The 16,729-nt window shown below is 29.5% G+C and overlaps 2 protein-coding genes across 2 annotated transcripts; one reads left to right on the top strand and one right to left on the bottom strand.

Annotated features, from left to right (window-relative positions):
* Positions 1 to 11,927: 11,927 nt before the first annotated feature.
* On the bottom strand, positions 11,928 to 13,205 carry LOC106756138 (fasciclin-like arabinogalactan protein 11). Its single transcript, XM_014638416.2, has one exon. The coding sequence runs from the start codon at positions 12,989 to 12,991 to the stop codon at positions 12,140 to 12,142; it is 852 nt and encodes a 283-aa protein (XP_014493902.1). The 5' UTR covers positions 12,992 to 13,205; the 3' UTR covers positions 11,928 to 12,139.
* An 828-nt stretch (positions 13,206 to 14,033) lies between these two features.
* LOC106756137 (fasciclin-like arabinogalactan protein 12) lies at positions 14,034 to 15,186 on the top strand. The gene has a single exon (XM_014638415.2). The coding sequence runs from the start codon at positions 14,131 to 14,133 to the stop codon at positions 15,007 to 15,009; it is 879 nt and encodes a 292-aa protein (XP_014493901.1). The 5' UTR covers positions 14,034 to 14,130; the 3' UTR covers positions 15,010 to 15,186.
* The last annotated feature ends 1,543 nt before the right edge of the window (positions 15,187 to 16,729 follow it).

Raw genomic sequence — 16,729 nt, 5'->3', positions numbered from 1 at the left:
GTGAAAGTGTCCGATTAAACGGTGGAAAAGGTTGGAAAGTGGAAATGGGAAGAAACCCTAGAGTGTGTGTTTGATCGGTACGAAGGGGTGAAATGGCAAGGAAAAGGCGAATCTGAAATGTGAATCGGGAGAAAATGCCTTACGGTGAGGTTCGGCGAAGCCGAGGCAGTTCGTGGTTGTGGATATATGAAGGAAATGGTCAGGAGGCGCGAGGAAGACAAGTGCGAAAGCAAACAGATTCTCTCGAATGTTGGCGAGAGAGGAATTAAAACAAATAAAAAAAATCAAGAAACTGCAAGAACCCTACTGGTTCATCTAATTGTTACTGGTTCATGCAGAAAATTAAAACAAATAAAAAAATCAAGAAACAAACCCTAAATAATCAATAAAATTTCCAATTTTATTTATCAAGGAAAAGGAAAGAATTCGTACCGTTCACGATAGCGAGCGGCGAGGGAGGTGGCGAGCGTAGGAGATACTGAGAAAGGTAGAGAATATGAAATCGAAATAAGGAAGGAAGAATGAAAACTGCGGGATTAGGGATTGCGAAGCTGTGAACAAAGCAGGCTTTGCAGGTGGGCTTGCAAAGGTGGGTCAGCTTAAGAAAGTCAAGCAATCACTTTCTGAACCACCATTCTTCCTCCTACAACCCTAATTATTCGTAAATAAACTTTGCCCCTTTGTAATAATTAGCAAATAGTACAATTCAAAATACAATACTTACTTTTTTATTTTTTGAATTAAATAATTTGTTAAAAAACCTGTCATTCAATCTTGAATTTTCTTGTTGAAACTATTTTTTTTTAATAAAATAGATAGATATAGAGAGAGGAAAAGGTGTAGGAAGAAAACATGAATTACATGAAATGAAAGAAGTAATTAGAAATTCTTAGGAATAAATATTTTCAATTTATTTAGTAGAAATTTCTATGAATGATATATATTTAGGGGTATAAGTCGTCTGAGTGAATTAATTTTCCATGACTAAATATCTTTTATTAAGGACCCGATATGTTAATAACGATAATTTAACAACAATTTGACAACGCTACGTGTCATGAAGGTATTGGTTGTTTTTAAATTTTTTTTTAACATTAAAAATGTGATTTAAAAAAGAGACTTTGTGTTGTTCCAAAAACACCCTCAGTAATAGTTTGAATTTGTCTTTCTCCTTCGAAACATTCTCTCTATCTTTTTCACGTGATTTTTTTGGTTTTGGCACTTGAGTTTTGGCTATTGGGTGAGTGATTTTTTTGGTTTTGGCTCTTGAGTTCTACATGTTGCAAAAAATATAAAAATGCAACAAAAAGTTGTTCTTACGGATGAGAACTTAAATGGAGAAACTTTGACACTGATTCCAATTTTAGCAACCAAGAAACTATGGAAGAATTTCCACCGATAAAAAGAGGGGAAAATTCCTGAAAAGTCTGGCCATGCAACATATCAGACCCAAAGGTCACCTATTCATGCTAATTGTTAAGTCATTAATCAAATCATACAATTGATTAACTATTTGCCCCTATATGATAGAGACTCGTTGCTTAAATTGAAATGGTTGATGTTGCTGATTCAGATGGCTCAATTTTGAATCCTTAAAGGTTAAATTACATATACTCAACAAACACCAAAAATATCTGGGGAGGGGAATGTTCTTTGATCTTCCACATTTACTTCATAAGAGAGATTACAGTATTTACATCCTGTCTCTACATTCAATCAACAATGGTATACCAATTCATTTTACAGTTCTATACATTGATTCAGTGCTAATTTAAGAAGTTTTGTCAATTGTCACAGTCAAGTCTTAACGAATTTCAGTTCGAGACCCCTTTCCAGCCTTTGGCTTGATGCAAGGAAAAATCGATAATAATGTTTTACCATTTAATTACTCATGAATATAAAAAGAATTCAAAGAATGTAGATTCAGACTGAAGATAAAATATCAATTAAGTCCCAACAAAAGCAAAAGGGTTGACCTCAGTTGTTGTCTTTGTTGCGACACCATTCCACTAGCTCCCAGCCTGTATTATGTTCTGTTGCATTAGTTATTGGATTCCAGTAGTGTCATCAATAACTCCCGTCCATGGAAATGGGAGGATGGGATCATTAGGTGCATATCTAGTTGCTATGTCTCTGCAATCAATGAGTTCAAAACAAATAAAAAGAAATCAAGAAACATTTCAAGAACCCTAGAAAATCAATTGTTAATCCACTAAGTTCCTACCAAAGGATCTAGAATTACAATGACTGAAAGCAACCATTAAAATGACTCTAGAATTTTTAAAGAATTTTTAAAGATACTAGAAACTCTAGACACCCAATGAATTTCAGATTTTTGGAATTTTCGAATTTTGGGATTAAAATTAGATTGCTTGGTTTTCAATTGCTTTTTATGACTTGATTACACTTGTTTGAACATGTAATTTCGTTTGGAAACACTAAACCAGCTTTTGCCAATCCAGAATTGGAAATTAATCAATGCAAAATTTCAAACAGCACTTGGAAACAATTCTGCACCAGAAAAATGGTTCTAATTTGGTGTTTTTAAACTGAAAATTGAGTGGCAGTGTTTCAAAAGCTCAAATGATGGTTCAAGCAACTTTATATCATCAAATTGAAATTATTTAAGCACTAAGACAGCCAAGGGACACAATGCAGCAGAAAATCACAAGTTCACTTCCAAATTTAGGCAAAATTTGGTGGTTTAATGGGTGATTCTGCATAAACACGTTTGGAAACATAATTTGATGGTTGGAGCAAATTTTTATCATCAATTTGAAGGTGTTTAGACACTAAGACAGCAAAGAATCACACTGCACTCGAAAATCACAAGTTCACTTCCAAAATAAGGCAAAATTGATGGTTTACGAAGTGATTTTGCATATGAGCTCAAATTTGACCAAATGAACAGTGCATACATGTTTCAAATGGTAAAATACACTTGCACAAATGTGTAAAATGCACTGAAATGGACAGATTCAACAAAACACCCCTGCTGTAGCCAATTATGCAGCACTTTTTACTCAAAAAATTGCACTAGAATTCAAGGAAACACCGGAATCAATCTGGACAGAACAAACAAATCTTGTGGAAGTCCTAATTCACTAGATCTAGTTGCAGATTATCAACTAGCAGATTATTAAGCACCTAATACCAAACAAAGACAACAATCACGGTGAAAAAAGATTGAGTAAAACTGTGACAGCACTTGTTATAGGATTCTTTTAGCAACTCAACTATGCTTTTTGAATTCTAGTGACAAATACAGGTTGCCACTACTTGGAACATGTTTATCATCATCAAATAAACTTGTTCAAAGTTGTAGATGCAAAAAAAATCTGAACAAAACAGATTGCACGTGTCAAACCAGAGAAGTATTTTTATGCAGATTTTGAAATCAGATTTTGATGAACTCAACTACTCATTTTGCAATTATGTGATTAATTTGAATTGCTACACCTTTAGCAATGCTTTAAATTTTTTACATTTATTTGACAATATCTTTAGTTACTTTTTACTCTTTCATTTCTTGAAAAATTATAAAATTTTATATTTTTTAAACTATTTTAGTCTTATATTATGTGTCAAATGAATGTAAAAGTGTATCATAATACTCTACAAGAATAACTATGGGGAGGGGGTGTCATTATGTATGGGACTCTTCAATTTCTTTTCAACTTCTTGATTTTAGGATTACTATGTTGGACTTTTCTATTTTTCTCTTTCTTTTTATAAGAGGAAGCTTCCGAATTAATTTATTTTTAGAAAAAAAAGGTCAGTGAAAATTTTATTTTACAAATAAATGTATTTTTGTCAACAAAAATTTCATCAGTAATGTATTCTTATTGTGATATCCTAATAATTCAAGCTTAGTGCATTATTTAATTATATATGAAACTCTTCAATTTCCGTACTTGATTTTAGGAATACGATGTGTGACTTATCTATTTGAGCTTTGTAAATAATTATTACTTAGAAAAAAGAATGAGAGTGTAAATTTTATACTAACTATTGAAGGGATAACTTATTTTGTATTTTGTAGTGTGAATCTCACCCTGAGTTGTTATTTCACATTGATCTCTGCCATTGCGGATTTTAAAGTCACTAGGCCTCTTTAGAACCTAAAATGCTTATTGTCTCTACTAAAAATCTTAGACTATTAAATTTCAATATCTAATAATTTCTTTAAATTAACACCTAATTAATAAATTATAAAATTCTATATTTATTGTATTTCATCTTTAAATATTATATAACTCTTTCAACTTATTCAAATACTTTTAATATATCTTTGTATCTTTAAGTTATTTCTTTATCATCGTCAATATAGTTTTCATCATGATCTACCACATCAATAATATAGGAGATTTAATGAATATCATTTTTCAATATTTCAAATCTTTACCAATAATACAAGAGACTTAATGAATGTCACTTTTCAATATTCCAAAACGTGCATAACTGACAAATGTTAACATTAAATATTAAAATCAAAAGTTTTAAGACCGAATTTAAAAAGAAAAAAAAAATTAAAAAATGAAATTTAAAACATTTATGATATTTTTTTTTCTGTCACAACTTTTATAAATAAAAAAAAAATTGGTGTCAAATACCATTATTTTTCATTTGAATACACGATAATAAATCTATGGGTCATACAACTTGCCGCCACACGTACATTTCCAGACTTGAGCCTCAGAATCAAAGTCGTCGGATCGTTGGGAGGCTGTGTCGGTTTGCATGGGAGCAGGTGGCGATACAGTAATTGGTTTACAGGGTGTGCACTCCTCACACTTGGAAAAACAGGTTGGTGGTTCTGATCCGATAAACATTTTAGGCCTACCTGTTGATGACACAAAACTTTCTTCAATTTTACTTTCTGCTATCACGTTATGAGATCAAATACAAGAAAAAAATTTTCTTTTAACAACTTTTTTTTGACAACTTTTTGACAATGCATATATGACCATTTGTGATTGATCTGTTTCAAATATTTTTTAAGAATACATTCAAACAGACCAATAAAATGCTGACACGTATTTTGTTATCAAAAAGTTGTTAAAAAAGAATTGTTAAAATATCATTATCCCAAATACAATTATATATATATATAAGTTAATGATTTTAGGCTTAATACTGCTTTTGGTCTCTAGTTTGGGAGGGTTTGTTCAATATGATCCTACCTTTTTTTTTTCATAACAATTGATCCCACCTTTTGAAACAACTCTTCAATTGAGTCCTTTTTGTTCATAGTGGTCCCATATTCAAGTTTAAATTGTTTATTATAGTCCTTATTGTATATGATGATGACATGGTTTTTAACATAACATTAACATTTGGATAGGTGAATGCATGAAAGAACTTATTGACGTCGTAACCAACACCGTTAGAAAATTGACGTCGTAACAAAAAAGGAGTCAATTGAACAGTTTTTTCAAAATGTAAGATCAATTGTTACTAAAAAAAGGTAAGACCATATTGAACAAAACCTCCCAAACGAGTATATTAACGAAAGAATTAATAACAGTTTAAATAATAATAACGAGTATACTAATGAAAGAATTTCATACCCTTGGTAGAAGCAGCACTGCTGCTGAATAGAAGTGTGCAAAATAATACCAATAACAAGAGTTTGCTACAAAGACGAGTTTCGTTGTCCATGTTTTCTTTCTTCTCTATGAACATCAACAGATTGTTCAAATAATTCAAAGGTTTGTGTTGCGACCATGTATTTATATAACCAAAATCTCAACCTCCTAGTCTTAATTAAAAGTAAAAATAACTCTATAAAACTAATAAGATAAATAACATTAAAACGAATATCACGAAGTCAACTAATTTAATTAATAAGATTTAATAACTTCTAATAATGTTTAGTATAATTTCTACCTGATAATAATTACATTTATAAAAATGTTTCTAAATTTTTTCACTGACTTTTTTTCAATAGGAAATGTTGCAAATGTATTTTAATAAATAATTAATATTATAAAAGTATTTTTTTAAAATAAAGACAACCTTAACAATGGTACAAGATATTTTAGTAATATTACTTTTTTTTTATAGAAAAATACTGTAGAAAATGTTTTACAACATTTAATAAATATTACTAAATTACGTACTTTGAAAACAAAATTAAATTAAATTTTTAAAAATATTAGGTTCACCATAACGAAAGTTATTATAGTTAGAGAAAAGTCATGTTATACTAAAATAACATGCATTTATTTTGAAAACAAAATTAAATTTTATGGTTAGCAAATATTAGGTTCACCAATATAAATTAATACGAAATCATGTTATACTAAAATAAATTAATTAACTGTGAGAATAGTTGCAGGAGCTATGTTGAATAAAGTTAAATGTGGTAGTTAATAGCAATTTTTCAGTTGTTTAGTTTAGAGTGGAAAGATTATGAGTTATTTTGTATTGATTTGGAATGATTAGCAGGCATTAAAGGCTTGAAATTGGAAAGTCAAATTTAACTCTATAAGTTTAGAGTTATATTCTTTGACTAATTAATGAATGAAAAGTGAATTAGACTATTCATACAAAATATTTATTGTCAATAAATTAGTATCCAAGTTTGAGAACTTGAGTGTTTGAATACACTGAATTTTATTAAAATCTATTAGAATTTTATTAAAATCATTATAGAAGAGTAATAAAAAGAAAATTAAATGATCAATGGCTAGAAAATCTCCAAAACATATTGACTTTATATATTGACAATTAATTAATAAAAATACATTTTTTAATTAAATTCTTGCTTTATTATATATGATTTGATTCATGCATCAAAGAGATTAAAAGTTATAGTTAATTCCTTTTATTTGAAAGCATGTATTAAACATTTAATATTAGATAAAAAAAAAATTATAGCTAATGATCCATATAACATATGCTTGGAACAATTAATGTAATTGATGTTATCGTGCACATAGTAAATGTTGTAAAAATATTCATTAGATGTTGCTGAACATTTACAATGAGTAACATATATAAAAAAAGAATATTACGAAAAAGAATTTAGTTGAATAATGCTATCTTCATTAAAAAAAAATTACCAACAGGCAATACTTTTATAATATTATTTTTTAATTAAACAACATTAGTAACGTTAATTTTCTATTTAAAATGTCATTAAATTTTTTTAGTAATACTTCTACCAATGTTACTAATAAAAATTACTAATAAGATAAGGCACAATTAATATCTATAAAATATTTCTAAATCATATTGTTTGATTTCATGATATTCCTCTAATGTTGTACATGGTTTCCTGTGGATACAATTATCTTGGTACCCAATAAATTTTTACACACTTTACATTTATATTTTTTAATTTTTATTCTCTGTTTCAATGATATATTTTTTTTTGCACTTAATTAATTGAATAATTTAATAAATAATTTATTACAATTTTTATTTTTTAAGATTTTAATTTAATAATTTATGGTGATTTATATTAATAAGAATTTAAGGAAAATTAAAAACAATAATTGAAATAAAATAATTTTTGTGTTATTTATTTTCCCACTTTATTAAATTTTTTATATTAGTTATAATTAATTTTGTCTTATTCTAATACATTTTTTAATTATTCATTTTTTAATTAAAATATTAAGAAAAATAAAAAATATATTTAATTTATTCTATAATAAACTTTCCAATTATTAATTATAGTAATATAAATAATAATATTCAATTAAATTAATTAAAATATTAAAAAATATAAAAAAGTGTTTAATTTTTTCTTATTCTAATAAACTTTCCAATTATTCATTCTATTAATATATTAAATTAATTAAAATCTTAAAAATATAAAAAAAAAGTATTTAATCTAAGATCTTATTCAATTAAATTTTCCATTTATCCATCCTATTACATAGATAAATATATTCAACTAAATTAATTACAACTTAAAAAATAAATAAAAAATTAATTTAGTCTTATTTCAATAATGTTCTAATTATTCATTTTATTAATCTAAATAAATATATATTTAATTATTCTTGGTAAATTTATCTACATTTATTATTTGATTGGTTATATAAGAACCTTTGAATTATTTGGAGGAATATCTGATAATTTGTGATTGTTGATAGAGAGGAAGGAAAACATGGTTATCTTGGTGAACAAAACTAATATTTGTCGCAATGTTTTCTTCTTGTTCTTGTTTTTCACTGTGATCTTCAGCGGTAATGCTTTGTCAAATCCACCAACCTGCATTAAAAGGTGTAATTCATGCATACCCTGTACACCAATTTTGGTACCTTTGCCACCACCTGCCGCCCAGCGATCCGTCAGAGTCTCCCGGCGACCAGACGAATACGTCCCCCAGGTCTGGAAATGCACGTGTGGCGACATCATCTACGAACCACATAGTTAGTTTTTCTAACTTGTGTATTCATTTTGGTTATAAATAATATATTCACACAGAACTTAATTTGATCTGAAATAATATAATAAATAATATGTGTGTAAGAGTACAATTATTCTATTACTTTGTGATTGTATTTTCTTTTTTTCCCTTTCGTCGTTTGCTTTTGTTCTTCTGTTTTATGAATTGTTTCTTTGCTATGGAGTTATCAGCTTCAAAAGTGTAACATTAAAAAGCAACACTTGTACGCATCTCCATATATTTTATGATTTTAACAAAAAGTTAATTTTTATATTTTCAGGATTTCAAATATTACAATTATATAAATTTATTTCTTTTTTCTAAATTCTAATAAGAAATTATGAAAATTTTATAATATATCACTTAGACGAAATTGTATATATAAAAAAATTGAACTAATAAGAATTTAAATAGATCTTTTATCTTTTGAACATCAATTAAATGTTGATAAAAAGATATTTATGGTAACAAATTATTATATTATAATAGTAAATGAAATATATTTATATAACTGTGATGTTAAAATTGTTCTTATGAGAAAATTATAATACATAGAATTATATAAAAAAAATATCCAAATAATATTTTACATTATCAAAATAATCAACAAATCAAAATATTAGAAATAATAAAAATTATCAATTGGGTGTCTCAGAAACGAATTGATACATCATTAAATAAAGTTGTACAAAGAAAAAAAAAACCTATAATTAAGGATGTGATAAAAGGAAGAATATCTCTAAGATCTAAGAAAACTTATCAAATATTGAATCATCGAATCATTGAAAGATAATGAAAATTGTCTAAGAAAAACAAAAGTTTTTTTTTTTTTAAAAAAAAAAACTAAGGATAAAAGACAATAAACAGGATTATAAGTTTTTTTGTTACCCAGTTCATCAAGGGTTTAAACATTTTCATGTAACAAATAAATAATATATAGAAGAATAGAAATAATCAAATGAATATCTGACCCATAAATTATTCGATTCAATGAAATTAAGAACATTCATCCTAATATAACCACATATAAAGAAAAAAGTGTGAAAAGATGTTGATAAAAGGAAAAATACTTTGAAGATATGATTAAACTTTACGAATATAGAACAAACCAAAGAAAAAAGAAGTATATATATATATATATATATATATATATATATATATATATATATATATGTATCTATTTGTACGTACTAATCTTTCGTCTTCATATTCAATTTAAAAAAATGAATTATGATATGTATCTATTTGTCATTATTATTATGTGCATAAAAAGTATTTTGAAAACCGCATATCAACCAAAAGAAAAGATTCATATATAAATAGAGATAAATTTAACTTTAATAAGTCAATTTTAAAAACTGAATTTCTTAATAATTTTACAGACTACGTTTTACATTTAATTGGTACTAACATATTCATGATATGCAACCTATTCAATATGAAAAACCGTCTTAGTGTGATAAGAAAAAAAATAATGTTTTCCTTTTCTTGCTTTTACGATATAAAACATTAACAATACATAATACATGTATAAAATTACGTAATAATACGAATTATATAAAAATGCATATTCCTCCATCTCTCTTACAATTCTTCCCAGCACTTGCTACTTTCTCTAGACAATGTCTTACTATGTGTGAAGTTCTATGTGTGTGTCGAACTTCTCCCCAACTGTCATCAGGTGCAAGAATTGTGATGCCACCTGACTTAGTGGTGAGGAGTTGTGCATTGAGTTGGTTGATCAATTGCGTGGTTTTCATGAGGCGGATAAGGATGTTGAATGACTCGGCCTGCCTCGAGATTACATCAATGTCACGAGGGAAGCTGCAGCTGGTGATAACTGGGATAAAGTGGTGGTGAAAAACAAAGATGAAAGGAGAGCATTGTTAGTGAGAAGGACAAGAAAAGTTGCTTTTTCATCATTTTTGTTATATGAAGGTTTGGATGATATATTTGAAGTGATTTCAAATTATAGGAATTGTAATTGCAGTGTGCAGTTGATGAGTTGATGGCATGAAGGAGTAGGCTTTTATAGAGAAAGTTTGGAAGTGGGAGGAATTGATAGATAGGTGAAAGGCTCTTTTTTAAAACCTTAAATAGTGATTCATGAGAGCATACACTTAAATTTCTAGTTGGCAAAAGGATATTGAGGTGTTGCATCAGCATGATATATTAAAGGAAGGGAAAATTTTCTTTTAAATACTTTTTTTGACAATTCATACTTATAGTTTGTGAATGGTCCGTTTTAATTATTTTTTAAAACAAATTTAAACATACCAATAAAATAATAACACGTGTTCTATTGTAAAAAAGTTGTTAAAAAATATTGTTAAAATATTAGCATCCTAAAGTAAGTACGGAGAGAAGGATGTGTTTTTATGATGGAAAAAGTTCCTTTAATAACATTTTGACAACGTATACGTGGCAACTTGTGATTAGTCTATTTCAAATATTTTTTTAAACATAAATTCAAAATAGACCAATAAAGTGATGACACGTGTTCTGTTATAAAAAATTGTTAAAAAAATTTGTCAAAATATCAACTTCCTTTTATGATTGAAGACCACACCATTCTCTCATCACAATCAATTGATTTTGTAAATTCTCTTGGTTTTTTCTGACACCACTTTTATTATAGGAAAATGATATTTTCACCAATTTTTTGATACCATTTTGACACTGCACACGTGTCCAAATGTGGTTGAAAGATTTCAAATTAAAAAAGAACTTTGGTTTTTTTTTCTTTCAAATATATCCTTGTCTTAATTTTTTTAATTTGAAATTGTCCAACCACGTTTTGACAAGTGTGCAGTGTCAAAATAGTGTAAAAAATTAGTGTTAAAATATAATTTTCCTTTATTATATAACATGTAATTTAGCAAGATGTGTGAGTAGAATAGTACATGTAAATTACTGCCATATTGATTTAGCAACATGTGTGAGTAGAATAGTACATGTCAATTACTGCCATGTTGTTCTTCCTTTGTCACTGATATTGATATCAGTTGGGAGAAGATGTTTTTTATTTTCCTTTTACCTTTATATCTTCCTAACATCTTTGTTGATTAATAACAAATTCACGGAATAACTCTTAATTGGTTATCCAAAACAATGTTTTTGATGAATGTTACGGAAACGATTCAAGAAGACTTTTTAGTTTTGATTTTTCTCCAATTTAATACCTTTTAGGATTTCATTCGTACTTCAATCAAAGATAAAATCAAACATGGAATGTTCAATTTTAAAAGTTCAACCTTTTTTCATGTCTGCCAATAGTACAAAGTGTATTACAAATTTTGCTTAACACAGCCACTCTTTTTATAAACATAATAGATGTTATATATTACTGTTAGAAAATAAAAACAAATAATTCTGATATAATTATTGCTTGTCACACTTGGTAGAAAGAGTTTAATGCCAGATATTTTCAACACAAAAATAAAAGTCACTATCTTTGCCTTATGAACAAGATGCTTATTAGCAGTAAATATACATTGTGTATAGTCTCCACAAGAAATATAAATTCTTAACAAAAGGAATTTAGAATATAAACATGTTGGAACAATTACGGTTTAACAACTGAATCGTGAATCATTTAAGGATTTTCGCCCTTTCTATAACCCAACACACAAGATACCAGGAACAGAGCAAACTTTAAACAAAAAAAAGTAAAGAAAAATAAATTAACAGCATGTTTGACATAGAAAATTGGAAGTGCAGCTGCGAAATGGATCATCAGCACCACATGGTTGCCACTGCCATCAAAGCTATGCCAAGTGACATAAACTTTGTTCCACCAAGGCCAACCAAACTCACTGCCCCAGATTTATTCTGATCCTGCTTTGTTTCGCCTTGATCATCCTCAGAAGAATTTTCCTTGGCAGATTTGGGAGCCTTTGCAAGAGATGAAGGAGCCAAAGCTGGAGCCTTACTGGTTGCAAAGAAATCCAGAGGAAGAAGCACCTTGTCGACATGATATATCCCAAGTTTGTTATCAGAGTATACTACCCCAAGAATGGTGGCATTGACGACCCCAGTTGAAATGTTGACACTGTTACCTAATGCATTCACGTTCAGTGGAAGCCTTACAGGGTCTTTACCGGCCACTGTCTGCACAGGGTTGCTCAGGGAATCAAAGTTTGAGCTTGAGACAAACTGTGGCAATATGTGAAACTGGACAAGTTCGATTTTCTGGCCTTCGTTGAGGGAGTTGAGGAAGCCAGCTTTGAGGTTTGAAAAGGCAGAATCATCTGGTGCAAGAATGGTTATCCCCCCAGTCTTGGCTGTTATGAGCTGTGAGTTGACGTTGTTGATGATTTCTGTGGTTTTGAGGAGGCGAATGAGGGTTGAGAACATTTTGGCCTTTTTGAGGATTCTGGTGATGTCATCAGGGACAGAGTCAGGGGAGTCTGGAGACTGAGGTAATGTGGGGACTAATGGTTTTGGTGATGGTGCTGCAGCCTTTGGGGTATGGGGAGTTTTTGCTGCTGGAGCTTTTGGAGCTGCTGCAGGTGCTGGTGAAATGGCCAAGGTGGTATACCAAAAGAGTATGAACACTGATAAAGAGAAAAGGTTTGCTTGTTTCATCTTCTAGTTGCCAACTAAAGCCTGTGGATGAGCTTTGATGATTTGTTGAAGAATGTGAATGGTTTGATTAATGATTCTTGCAATCTGTGTCTGATATTTGGGATGTGTGAAGGAGAGGGGTTATATAGTGATTAGAGGCAAAGAAATGATAGGTTGGTGAAATGTTATTGCAGTGAAATTTGCTAGTTGTGGAGTATGAGGATATATTTCATCTGTCATGCAGAACAAGGATAATGATGAGTACATATTGTGGTTAGAATGATGAAGCCTTGTTTCTAATTCCTAAAATAAAACTCTTTTAAGACAGATAATATTCACATTATTGTATTGGTGAGAGAGGTGTATCAAGTTGATAGGGAGAACATTAAGATGTGAACCATGAATATGTGAACTGAACTATTATGCCTTCATTCATGTCAAATGTAAAATGTTATTGTCAGGATTCATCATATATACCAAATTGGATGCATGCATATACATTTGAAAATGTAATTTAAAAGGTGGCTTACTAACATATTAGAAAATGATATGGCCAAAATGATGAAGATCTCCGTTTTGGAAATTAAATGGTCCAATCAAAGAATTGCATTCTTTCAGTATCTTTGAATAAATATTCTTATTAAATAATAAATAACTACATTTTTAACATAATAAATGCATTCACTCTTTCATTTTTAAGTAGTTACAATACAAATTGGGATTGTAAAGACTTGCCAAGAAGAAGTGATTGTATTTGCCAAAACAATTACTATATTTGCCAAATCAAGAATGTTCTTATACACACTGTTAACCTTCCCATCTCATTACTAAGAAAAGAAAAACAAAATTACAGAAAGCATCTGATGAAGTAACCTTTTAACAGTTCAGTTTGTAACTTTTCATCCATACATCTTCATTGATGCAACACCTCATTCTCCTTTGCCAGCTATTAACTCATTGTATGATCACAAATCACATTTCAAGATTTTCAAACAAAACCTCTCACCTACCTTTCACTGTCTCCCACTCCGAGACATGTTATATAAAAACCATCTCCACCACCATATCAATTCATCCACTGCACATTGCATATACAAATCCTACCATTTCCATTCCTTTCCTATATCTTCCAAACCATTATCATCTAAAAACACCAAAATATGATGAAAAAGCAATGTCTTTTGTCTTTCTCAGCAGCACTGCTAGTTTCAGTTTTGTATTCCACCACCACTTTAGCCCAATTATCACCAGCTTCTGCTCCTCTTAAACCAGTTCAACCTACTCCTACTCCACCAGCTGAGGCTCCTAAACAGCCATTGGTTCCCTCATTGCCACAGTCACCAAGTGATGCCACTCCCGACACTCCAGCTGTTGACATTGTTGGAATCCTGAGACAGGCTAAGTCGTTCAACATCCTTATCCGCCTCATGAAAACCACCCAATTGATCAACCAACTCAATGCACAGCTCCTCACCACTAAGTCAGGTGGCATCACCATTCTTGCACCTGATGACAGTTCCTTCTCTCAACTCAAACCAGGCTTCCTCAACTCTCTTTCTGATGGCCAAAAGCTCGAGCTCTTACAATTCCATGTTCTGTCAGACTATGTTTCTAGCTCTAACTTTGATACTCTAACCAACCCCGTGAGAACGCTTGCAGGAGCTAAACCTGGAAAAGTGGAACTGAATGTGATAAGTTACGGAGGCAGTGTGAACATCTCAACGGGTGAGGTTAACACCACCATCACTGGCATTGTATACACAGATAAACATCTTGCTATTTACAAGGTGGGGAAGGTGCTTCTTCCTATGGACTTCTTTGCAGTAGCCAAGGCACCAGCAAAGGGACCATCTTTGGCACCAGAACCTTCAGCAAAGGCTCCTAAAGCGGATAAGGAGAAGCCACTGTCTCCAGATTCCTCAGAATCATCTGAAATTAATTCCACAAGCGACAACTCTGGCACTGTGAACATCAACGTACGAGGAAAGTGGGTGTCCCTTGTTGTTGGAGGACTTATCCTGCTTGCATTGTCATCATGAACCAAAGCAGGATTTGATGAATTTACAAACTGTTGTGAGTCTATGTTTTCAGAGACTTTTCTGTTACACTGTGTTATCAGTTTTAACTGATAACAGTTTGTTTTCTTGCTATATATACATGAGCTCTCTTGTATCTTGGAAGCCTGCTTTTCATAAATAAAAAAGAAGTTTTTCACAGTTTTAAAGTTCTTATATGCATGAAGTTGATATAGTTTTCTTAATTCTGTAATTATAAAAAGCATCAGGTATCAATAATTCCACAGTTTGAATATACCATATTGCTGTTACTCACTACTCAGTTAATATTTAATTGGAGAATGATATTTTAATAATTCTTTTTTAATAACTTTTTGACAACAAAACGCGTGTCATTATTTTATTGGTCTGTTTGATTTTATTTTAAAAAAATATTTAAAACGGACCCATCACAAACCAATAAAATTATAAAAAAAAATTGCTAAAGAGAGTTTTTCTATTTAATTATGTTATGTATGTTATGAATGACTACTGCGAACTAACAAAACGAGCCAATGTAGCCCACAGATACACAATAGTCAGTGATACTAATTCATTCACTGTTCCTATATTTACTTAAAATTGAGACTTAAAAGTTTAAATACTTTTGGGGAGTTCTCCATAATCTCCTGTATATATTATGTTTTTGTGGTATACCTAAACTTATTTGTGTGGGATAAGTGAACTTCAATGTAATATACAGATTTTCTGAATCGGTTTAATGCAAAATTGATTTCTTTTATTTTGTTTGTGTTCATATGTTCACAATTAATTTAATGAAGTTTGTGAGAAGCCCCTTTAATTTTTAATATATATTAAACTTATTTTGTTAATAAAATTTGATTGTGAAAATAATATTTAAGCTTTATTTATCACTTTTCCCCCATAAAATAGTTTGTTCTAACTCATGCTTTAAGGATATTAGTTAAAAATTCATAAATAAAAATATTTCATTGGAATACTAAAAATGTTGCCTTTTTTTAGGATTTTTTTAATGCACTTACTTACATATTCCTTTCAATAAAAAAAAATATTCTTTATTTTACTTATAAGTTTCAATTAGTAATTTTTCTTTTAAAAATTTAATTTGATTCTTCATATATGTGGATAAATTTGTTTATTTTAAAAAGTTGTCATTTTTTCCTGACCAAACTTTATTTTTTGGTCACAAAAAGTAGTATGACGTGAAATCTTAGTACACCAAGTTTATGAAAAAAAAACAATATATATATATATATATATATATATATATATATATTATGATTACCTAAAACTTTTTCTATTAGACTCATGACTAATATGAAAAATATAGAATTCAAATTAATAATAATCGTAGATCCAGTGAAAATAGAATAAAACTATATGGGTCCAACCTTGAACTAATTAAAAATTGAAAAATGAATTGTGTACTCTCTTTTTATTGTTCGGAACTCGATTTCCTCGTAAAATTCACTTCAATTTTTATGGTAATTTTTGTTTGACGATTGAGTTTCATAGTTTTTTATGTAGGTTGATCAAATATGACAAATTTCAGGTCAAGAATCGGTCAGAAAATGACACATTGAGAAGATAAAAATGATTTTTGAAAGAGAAACGATCAAACTAAAACCTATAAATAAGATAAAAGGAACCAAAACCTCAATTTTTAACCTATTATTTTTTTATAGTACCCACATTGTGAAAACAGAGTATTGTTTTTTCTATT

Source organism: Vigna radiata, chromosome 2 (genome assembly GCF_000741045.1).
Source record: "Vigna radiata var. radiata cultivar VC1973A chromosome 2, Vradiata_ver6, whole genome shotgun sequence".
NCBI lineage: Eukaryota > Viridiplantae > Streptophyta > Magnoliopsida > Fabales > Fabaceae > Vigna > Vigna radiata.
This window is presented reverse-complemented; position numbering and strand designations above follow the sequence as displayed.